Genomic DNA, 10683 nt, shown 5'->3' on the forward strand with positions numbered 1-10683 from the left:
CCTACCTCCTCATTATCCTTCCTCTTCTAATTTCTTAATTCTTATTACTGTGACTGTTGAAATGGTACAAGGCTTTCCCTGTTACTGAGGAGGCAGTCACAATCTTGACAGGTACACCATATTAGCGTATCTTGAGTGATGTTGCAAGATCAGCAAAGACTCTGAAATGACAGAAAGCAGAAATGACATAAAGCGTTTTCCTAGATACAAACTAAACAGACATCTTGGGATTTTATATTATTATTTTCAGTTAAAATCTGCTTCTATTGCAGAAAAATTCATGGAACACATTATTACTTATCATGAATTTGCTGAAAACCCTGGACTCATAGACAATCCTAATCTGGTAATAAGGATTTATAACAGGTAAGCTCTCTATATCATGTAATTAGGTCATATAAGGTCTCATTTAAAATCTACGCTTTAAAGTGAGTGCATTTCTCAGCTTCCAATGCAATTTGTGTTTTTGATGGATCTGTTTCTCAAAGACAATGATTTTGAACTGAAGATTTGCATTAAATTTAGCTGTAACTGAAGTGAGGGGTTTTTTGCAGCAATTACCACCAACGCTGAATCATATATATTAAAATAACTGCTTGCAGAAAACTGTAATATTAGTTGTTGACAGCAAATATATATTTTCATCAACAAAAGGGCAGTTTGCACACTGGTATTTATTGACCTCTAGTCAGGTTTTGTAATATTTTATCAATAACATGTTTTAAAACAGGTATTATAACTGGGCGTTGGCGGCTCCAATGATTCTGAGTTTGCAGGTGTTTCAGAAGAGTTTGCCCAAGGTAAATAGATACATGTATACTTTTTAAAAAAGATTTTGTGTGTAGTAACACATTATTATATCTTCATTTTGTTTTTCTATACAAATTAAAAACACGCATAATTTTTCAGGCTACTGTTGAGTCTTGGGTCAAAGAAAAGATGCCAAAGAAGTCTGGAAGGTGGTGGTTCTGGCGCAAGAGAGAAAGCATGACTAAACAGGTAACTGAGACTGATTTTGATCCGCCCCCCCTTAGCTGTTAAAAAATGAAAAAATTGGAATTTGTCAGAGGTGCCTCAGAACACTGGTCATGTAGCTCTGTGTCACTGATTGCTAAGTGAGAGTTACGCAGTGTTGCAGTAGCTGTAGCTGCTTTTGTATATTTAGTCTTAAATACCTCATCTTTATTTGCTGTTACTAGTTGCTTCAACAATATTTATTGTATTCATCTGTTGCACAATATTCTTAAAATTCTTTCTTCTAAGCCATAAGCAGTTATCAGAGCTACTCTTCAGTCACTGCAGTATGTTTTAGGAATGTATACACAAATAAATAAGTAGGTGCTGTGCTGCATAACAGATGTTATGCCGAGACACCCCATTTTAGACTAAATTAAGCTTTCTAAATCTTGAGTATGTGTCTTAAATTTACTTGCCCCCCAAAAAAGTGAATTTTCTAAGTTTAGAGGTTGACAGCCCCTTTAATGCTAAATTCATCATGTTAGACTAGTAGTTCTCAACTTCTGGCACACAGAGTTTTGTTTCCTGAAATAATAAAAAACTTTAATGGATCCTTTATTCATAAGCATTCTTTTGTTAAATAATTTACAGAATGAGCAATTCTGAGACTTAATATAGTTTTTGTACTATATTGATAGCTCTTTGCTTAAGTGTGAACTATGAATCCACTTGGATCAGTTTAAAATGCTTAAAATGTCAATATGTGTTTTATTATCATGTTGCTTTAGATACCAGAGGCGAAAGAGGGGAAAACTGAGACGCAAAGAGCAAATGAACTGCCAGCAACTATAAAAGAGCAAGTTAATAGTAGGTGTGTTCCTGTCTGAAGACTATTTTGTGGACTGAATAGTGTCTTTTTTCTTTCTTTTTGAATGGAGAATTCAGTAGGAATTTACTGTGGGAAGAAACGTTTTCCTCTAAGAGAAACCAGATGTGTTTGGCAAACAATTCAGCAAAATAATGTGGCAGCAAACATTGTAGGAACTACAAACACACTACAATTATTTCCTAAATCCTATTGTGTTTACTTCTTAAATAGTAACATAACTGACAGAACAACAAAGACATATATGGTAACCTTTATCAATGGGCCACTACTCTGTAAATACAGTGGTATTGTTTCTGAGGTATTGTTTGTCATTTTTTTTAAAAAGAGCCTAATATTGTATGAATAATTTAAACTGTGTGCAATTTTTTGTAACATTAAATAACTGAAACAATAAAATAGCATTAATTACAGTGCACAAGTTGCCCAAGATTGTGTTGAAAACTAGCAGTATTTAGCACAAAACTGTCCCAGTCTAGGTACTTTATTATGCATATTCGTATTCTCACATGATTTTCAAAGATACTTTTAAGTGTTGTTGGTGTCTTAAAGATTTAAGAAACTAAATATATCGTGGTTGAATACTTCAGAGAAATTAAATGCTGCTTTTAATCTTGAAATCTGTAATCAGCAGAGAAATAAGTCTGTGAATAACCTTAAAAGGTGAGCTACTCCACTAACTTATCACCCACAGTTTAAATTATATAGTAGCTGTGGCAGCTTTTTTTAAAAAACAAAACACTGTTACTCATTCAATGTCTCTTTTCATCTGCAGCTTACCTAATTCATCAACATGGTATTAGTGATTGTTTGACACTGTGTCTTTACTAAACTCATCATGCGTGGAGCCAGCTAGTAATAGTAATATTTAGAGCTCCACCAATACTAGCATGCATTACAAGTCTTATTTGCTTATTGGCATATGCTAGCTTTATCTGGGCATTCACTAGATCATGGACTTCGTTAGCGCTGTCAGGCTAGTAGCAAATCCTCAGTGTAAGCGGAAATTACTTTTGCATAAGAATCTTACACCATTAAAGAAGGATTTTCTGTAGCTTACATTTATTCTGGTTGATGTCATGTTAGACCTCCAGAAGATGATTCTTCTAGTGATGAAGCATCACAGGAGTTGAAGGAATCCCTGAAAATAGATTCTGCCCCAGTAGAGCACCCAACCCATGGGAATGTTACATCATATAAGAAGTCACTTAGACTATCTTCGGACCAAATAGTAAGTGGCATGTCTTTCTTGTACGTAGGATGCTTCATAATTCCACCCTGTTTGATTCTAAAAGTTAGACTTTTTCTGCTTTTTAGAAATGACATGTAAGTACACTTCGCAAAGTAAAAAATATGTTCGGGTTACTTTTCTAGCAGTAGAAAAAAGAAATGGGGAAATTTAAAATTTAAAAAGGAATCTAAAGTATTTTCTAGTACTAATGTGGGCAGCTGCAGACACTTTTTGACTTTTTTCTGTTGTGTTTTTTAAGACTGTGTTTGGATTAAAAAATAATAATTTCTTACAAAGTTCTATAATTAAACTTCTATATTAAGATATTGCCAAAAAAGTTACATTGTTGGCCTCTGCAGTTTGCATGTCCTGGGATCTTAACAGTCTGATAATGTACATTTAAATTAGTATGCAGTTTATTCATTGCAGTCTAACTTACAAGTTAGTTCTGCTACTGTCTAAATATATGATCTTCATCAGGGAAGAATTTTGTTGAAGGCATCCACTAAGTAGAAAATACTATTGCATACTATAGCAAACTGGGAGTTCCATTTGATAGTACTGTAAGTCTACTGTAATAGCAAGAATTAAAGTAGCAGATAGTCAAAGATCTTTCATTATTACTTCAGTCAGTGCTGCTGTAAGCAGATATCGGAGCTATGGACAAATACAGGTACCCAGACTACAAAACAGACTTCACCAGCAAAACTGTGCCAGTGTTAAACCATGGTTCACTTTCTGATGAGTTAATCAAAATAGATAAGAATATATGAGCCATTTTCTGTAGCTCATTTATGATTCTAAAAATTCCATAGTGAGGGCAACTTACATTTTCAATTATTTTGATTTATTCTAAAGGCAAAGTTGAAGCTCAGAGATGGCCCTAATGATGTCGTATTTAGTATTACAACCCAGTATCAAGGGACTTGCCGTTGTGCGGGAACAATATATCTCTGGAACTGGAATGATAAAATCATCATATCGGACATCGATGGAACGATAACCAAGTAAGTATCATTGTTTTTTTTCTTTTCTTTGATATTGTTTTCTTCTTTTATTGACCCTGTCCTGCTTTTCAAAATAAGATAAAGAAACTTGATTTAAGAAGACTATTAAAGGATGTTCATTAACAGTCATGAAAAACACTTGTTGCTTTGATTTCAATTTGTACCTGCATTTACAGCATACTAGAAAATGTCTGTTAAAAGAATAATGCAAGGGTGATAATGTGTACCATATTACTATTGCCCTTTCAATTAGACTTCTCCAGGTTTAGCAGCCATAGGTTAACTTGGAAGCTGACTTGTGCTCTATGGCCCCACTAATTGCTCTGTCTGTAGTAGTTACTAATTCTCTTTTGAAATGGTTCGGACCTTCTGCAGAGATATTTCTGTAAATACTTATCATAAAATGTATATTCATTAGTGGTGGTTGTTAACAAAACTCACATGCTTAGCATCTGCTATCTCTGATTTTGCTTTTAGGTCTGATGCTTTAGGACAGATCCTTCCTCAGCTTGGCAAGGACTGGACTCATCAGGGCATTGCAAAACTCTATCATTCCATAAATGAGTGAGTATGTAACCTATGACGCAATTAGTGTTTTCTGGAATTTGGGAATTAATGGGCAGGTAATTGGATTGTTGTTACTAATTATGCGGTCTGTTACAATTTGTTGGGAAGTGACCTACTTCTGTCATTCACAGACAAAACTAAGGGACTAAGGGTTGGTTCCCCCCCTCCCCGAGATATATACTTTTACAGGAATAGAAGCCACCACTTTCACTAGTTCCCTTCTCAAATGCTTGAGTTTGCATTTTGGTTCTTAAAAACTGTATAATACTGTTGTGACTAAAAAGAGAGCCATAATAGCAGTAATTTCTCAAACAATCATGCATATGTCTATTTCTACCAACTCAGGTTGATCACAAAGCCTGTTACAAACAAGGTACAGTGTAAGTTCACACCTAAATAGTGTCCTTCCAATGCATAAATATTTTGTGTTTTAATGTGTTTGCTACCAAACTCAAGTGAATGCTTCTTAGGATAGATTTCATGTTCTGAAACAAGCCTAATAAACAACTTAAGCCAGGCCACCAACCTTCCCTTTAAGTTTTCTGTCACTTTGTTGCACTTCTGATGTAAGCTGATGCAATTCAGTAAAATAGGAGAAAAGTAATCCAGCAAAACAGCAATTTCCCCTTCCCCTTTCTGGGTTGGTCAACTGAACATGCTCACCTTGTGATCTGCAAGAACCTGCAGAGGCAACCCATGTGACTGCAGGAGGGGAAGAAGGAGAGGAAAGGTGACTCCCCCCTTGCAGCAGTGGTGAGGTATTTCTTCGTTCAAAAGTGTTGTGAACCACACCCTTATAAATGTACTACTGTTCATGTAAGAGGTATATAGCCTTATAATATTTATGTCCAGTAACCTAGGGCAGAATAAACCTACATTTTCCCTCCCCTTTCAGGTTTGGTCCTTTGTTTAGCAAACTATTTTTCAAAAATATAGTGATGCCAGAAATAATACTTGCTACTGAGGTTCCCAAGATGATCAACTGTTACATACTTCATGATCCACTTAAAATAATCAGCTTTTATCTTTTGTTTTTAAGTTTAGTAGTCTTTCTTCCCAAAAAATATTTGGTGTATTGGAATCTTTTGTTGACCTTTGCTCTGTTACGTAGAGCTAAATTTCATCTGTGGCCCCTTGCAGTCTATGGGAGATACAAACCAAAGTTTAGGTTATTTGGTGCATAACAGAAGAGTAGTTTTGGAATTATTTGCCAGATTGAATCAGGTCTTTGAAAATACACGTAAACACTCAAGACTTTTGTGCATGCAGTAACTGTGTACAAATCTGTATAACAGAAGAACATACAAAGTCTGCAGGAAAAATTTAGGGCGTTGATGAATGCTTCTTGTTATCAGTCCTTCGCTCTGCACTGCAAATTCTGTCAACAACCTGAAAAAATCCAACAGCCAAGAGAGGAGATCTGGGATCCAATATTATGTGATGCAGATAATGTAAATAATTCCTGTCATCCTACAGCTGGGCTGAAAGAAGCTGGATAAAAACCAATGTGGCACTTATTTAAACACAATCTAGTCCATCTAATTGTGTAATCTGAGTATTACCATCCCTGTTCTTTTTGCAGTTCCTGTTTCTCAGTTTTGATTGAGTCATGTATTTAAACTATTATATGCCTTGCAGATTTTCTAACAGTGGAACAGTCTTTTCCATGTGTGTGTGCAGAGCATTGCAACAAGTCAATACCTGAACTGATGCCTCTGGATATTGCTATAACTGTATACTTAATGTTTGCAAAGAAACTCTTTAGCAGGAATATGAACTAAGCTGATGATTCTTTTCTAGAAATGGCTACAAGTTTCTGTACTGTTCTGCCCGTGCCATTGGGATGGCAGATATGACTAGAGGATACTTACACTGGGTGAATGACAAAGGAACGATTCTCCCCAGGGGCCCTCTCATGTTGTCCCCCAGCAGTTTGTTTTCTGCCTTTCATAGGTAAGCATGTGGGATTTCATACGTCCATTCCCTCCCCATCTCAGAGAAGGAAGCAGATTAAACAGTTGGCATGCTGGCCATTACAGCTGTAACCAAACACTCCACTCTGTGCTAGATTTGCTACTGAGACATGATGTCCCTCTAGTGATCATTTATAAGCTATTTGTTTTGTCTGAATTTCACTTGTAGTATACTTCTGTTTCTGTGGGCATGTTAGAAGTGGCTACAAAACACAAAATATCAGTCACAGAGCTGCTTATTTTCCTTTTTCTTCATTCATCTAGTCCATGACTGATTACTATTAGGTTCTGTTTATATAGGTACAATTTTGTCTTTTCAAGTATAGCTGCAGGGATGACTATGAAAGATAGAGGGAAATGCTACTATGAAAGATAGAGGGAAAAGAAAAAAAGCTGGAGAATATAGACTGTCATACTAAATGATCTTGCAATATTGGGAGTACTTCATATATGACTACTTAAAAAGAAAAACGGAGCTTAGCTATGGTTTGACTCAGTTGATCTTTTGAACCAGCCATAGTCTCCCTGTTCTTGATGGGAAGAGCTAATAGTGGAAGTGTCTTTTTGGTTTTGCTTGGTTTTTAGAAAAGACAATTGATTCATGGCGAGCAATGACAGCAGTTCCCATTAAGATCACTAGCAGGCCTTCCGCACTTTTGTCAGAGGCAGGAATTGTAACAACTTGTTTAGGTCTTCCAATTCAGATGGCCATCTACAATAAAAGCAGTTCACAAACTGCATTCACAACTGGGAACTTCATCCCATTTACTTAGCCTAGGCACAGGTTATTCACCTATCTTTTACTATGGATGTTGGAAAAGAGTGAATCTTTTATTGTCTCTTGTATCATTCTTGGAAAACTACCGACCAATATCTATGTAACTACCAAGGCTAGCAACAGGAAGCAGTTAAGAATATAAATATCAGATAAATGGGGGAAGGAGGATACCCTCTATCGAATCATGATTTAAAATTTGACTTTTGAAATTTTATTTTAGGGAAGTAATAGAAAAGAAGCCTGAAAAGTTCAAAATCGAATGCTTGAATGATATCAAGAATTTGTTTGCTCCCAGTAAACAGCCTTTCTATGCTGCTTTTGGAAACAGGCCCAATGTAAGTCTGCCCCTTTCTAATTGAAGGGTTAAAATGCATGAATTACTTGGGAAGCAAAAGAAATAGGCTTTTCTTTTTGTGTCTATTTAAATTTGAATAAGGAAATGGGACAGTGGTGCTTTTATGGGTTTGGTCAGGAAAACCCACGTGCAAATACCTTAAATAAAAGCTGCTAGAACTGCTTATATGAGAAAGGTTACAAAGATGTGTTTGTATTTTCAGGAATTTATTAAATATGTGCCACCTTTCCATATTCTTTTTCAGCCTTTTTGACAGCTTTATAACCTAAGGGTGTTAATTTAATGCTCCTCAGTCTTGAATCCTTTTTCCTATTGTACGGTTCCTGTATTTTCTCTGCAGATCAATGCTATCATAATTGAGCTAGAGAGAGTGAGGGTATTCTAAGAGGAATATTGTCACAAGGAATGGTATTGTGTGGTATAGATTTTGTGCATTTGTCATCCCAGGCTTGGGAACAGGAATTAAGGGATTGGGGGCAGGGGGAATGTTTTGTTATGGTGTGTGTATGGTTTGGGGTTTTTTTTGTTTTGGTTTGGGTTTTGGCTGTTGTTTAGGGGGCTTTTTTTTAAGGTGCAGTTTTACTGTACCCTTTTTGGATCAGCTTTTTCTCATTCCTTTAAGGAATTGTTTGTTAGATCACATTCGATAAGGAAATGTTGAAGCATGTGCTTTTGTTCATGCTTTTTGCAGGATGTATATGCCTACATGCAAGTGGGAGTTCCAGACTGCAGAATATTTACTGTGAATCCAAAGGGTGAACTGATCCAAGAACGAACTAAGGGAAACAAATCTTCGTAAGATCATTTTTGTTATTTCAGCTAAAGAAAGTATTTAGGAATGAGATTACAAATAATTGCAGTTGTGATTGTGATTCGATCTATTACATACAACACATGAAAATCTTATTTGCCAGAGACTTACAACTTTGGACACTGAAGTGAAACTTTTAAAAAAGAAAAGTGAAATGGTGAAATAAAATTTAAAATTGCTTCTGCAGTAGTGATGCCTTATTTGATTATAGCTTTCTGGTCTAGACTTCTAAAGCTCCTTTTTGGCTACAGCTGAACAGTGACTAGACTGTTAAATAATGGTCTGTCTTCTTTTTTTAATATAGGTATTACAGACTAAGTGAGCTTGTGGAACATGTGTTCCCATTGCTTAATAAAGAACAGAGTTCTGCATTTCCGTGCCCAGAATTCAGCTCCTTTTGCTATTGGAGAGGGCCTCTTCCTGACCTTAACATGGACGACCTGGCCTGAAAAATACTTCTCACCTAGAGATGGAATTTCATATTCAGCTACTCAACTTCAGTTTAAATGTGAAGAACTTTCTTAACGATTATGCTAATTTATATACTGGTACCATAAGTCTTACTAAAGAAATCACTTTAACGCCATTGGTTTAAAAACAAGAAAATGCAAAGCTACTGTCTATATTTTTTCGTGTGTGTGGCATTTGTTGTTTTTGTTTGTTTCTTTATTGCTTGTCTTCATATACCCGTTCCGAGGCACTTGAGATTGGCCTGTCATTGATGGTCATGGTACCCAAGTGCTTCAGGGCAACTAAATGCTGAGGTAAACTATGACTCTGCATTTTCATCAATAGAGACCTTATTGTAAACATGGATTGGTTGGGTTTTTTTTTTTGTATTGGTCTTAATAGTATATTTTCTAAAATGAAGCCAAAAAGCGTATGGAAACTGCCAAATAGAATGTCAGACCTATTAAAAACGTGGTCTAATGTTCAGATGGGCCATTAGGCCATTTTTGAAAGGAGCCAGAACCTAAGACCAGTGCACTCTTTCTCAGCTAAAATACAGAAAACGTGTAGATGTTACTAGCCTGACAGACTCTGAAGACATAAAATTCCTCTTTAAACGTAAATATGCCTTTTGTCACGTGTACAAGACTGTGCTTGTACAATTTGTGCTCAGACTAACTCTGCTTATTACTTTTTTTACATGCAATGCTTAAACTATTTCATGAGCTTGTTAAAATGAAAGTTGTCTTCAGATACTTGTGTGGCTTTTGTTGTTTTCAGGCTGCACTATGTCATGTGAAATTTCCATCAAGAAACATCTTGAACTTTTCTGTAAGAGTTGGAGCTGGCATTTTTATTTCCTTTTTTCAACACAGATGATGCATATATGCGTGTGTGCTGTGTAGGCCAGTAAAATGTATGTACAGACTATATTCAGGGAATTGTAATACTAGAAAAATTATGTATTTAATTTTTTAATTGTCTACTGCAGGTCTTTCCAGAATTCTGTATTGCAGGTTTTCAGTAGCTGGAAAGAAATGCAGCTAAATAGTGAGATTCCAGGTATGAGAATGGTTAAAAGCTGCAGAGCAGAATAAAACCTTTTTTTTTTTTCTTTAACTTTTGGGTTATTCATGCTGGTCATTCCTCAGGTTCAGATCAGAGCCTGTGAACAAATTGCATTCCAAGTCTAGTGTTTATCAGCTGTAAAAGCAGCTAATATTTCTCTCTAAAAATACTTGAAGGCAAAGGTAGTTCTGCTTTTTAAGTTGATTTAGTGCATTTAACCAGCTTCGGACAAATCTATGGTGAGAATGTCACCATAGATTTGTCCACCAGCCCAGAGGGCTTAAGGACTACGGTCATTTAAACATCAGTCACTTAAACATCGGTCCTGGGCTTTCTGGGCACACAGTCTTTTCTGTTTCTCCTTAAGCAAGTTCCTGGGGCTGTGCATTAAAGATCCTTCCAGGGGCAACGTCCAGAATTTCTGCCAGGCTCTGGGATGAGCTCTCCCCCGTACACAGCTCCCAGTGTGTGCAGGGAAGTGTGAGTGATCTTTAGAAGGCATGTGTACGGCTGCCTGCTGCGGGTGCCTGCACCAGGGCTGCTCTTCTCAGAAACAGCTTGGGCAGGCCCTTCTGCTTCAGCTTACCTGGGCTGAATGTG

The 10683-nt window shown here is 36.4% G+C and overlaps 1 protein-coding gene across 1 annotated transcript in view; it reads left to right on the plus strand.

The window, feature by feature from the left end:
* Window positions 1-10387, plus strand: part of LPIN2 (lipin 2) — a 35332-nt gene extending 24945 nt beyond the window's left edge. The window contains exons 10-20 of the mRNA XM_009489746.2: window positions 273-366; window positions 731-800; window positions 910-999; window positions 1746-1828; window positions 2930-3074; window positions 3933-4081; window positions 4559-4645; window positions 6449-6601; window positions 7620-7734; window positions 8446-8549; window positions 8870-10387. Of these exons, the coding sequence (XP_009488021.1) occupies window positions 273-366; window positions 731-800; window positions 910-999; window positions 1746-1828; window positions 2930-3074; window positions 3933-4081; window positions 4559-4645; window positions 6449-6601; window positions 7620-7734; window positions 8446-8549; window positions 8870-9014 (1235 nt within the window). The 3' untranslated portion in view covers window positions 9015-10387. The remainder of the gene's footprint in view (window positions 1-272; window positions 367-730; window positions 801-909; window positions 1000-1745; window positions 1829-2929; window positions 3075-3932; window positions 4082-4558; window positions 4646-6448; window positions 6602-7619; window positions 7735-8445; window positions 8550-8869) is intronic.
* Window positions 10388-10683: the final 296 nt, after the last annotated feature.

The sequence above is a fragment of the Pelecanus crispus genome, chromosome 2 (assembly GCF_030463565.1).
Source record: "Pelecanus crispus isolate bPelCri1 chromosome 2, bPelCri1.pri, whole genome shotgun sequence".
In the NCBI taxonomy this organism is placed as follows: domain Eukaryota; kingdom Metazoa; phylum Chordata; class Aves; order Pelecaniformes; family Pelecanidae; genus Pelecanus; species Pelecanus crispus.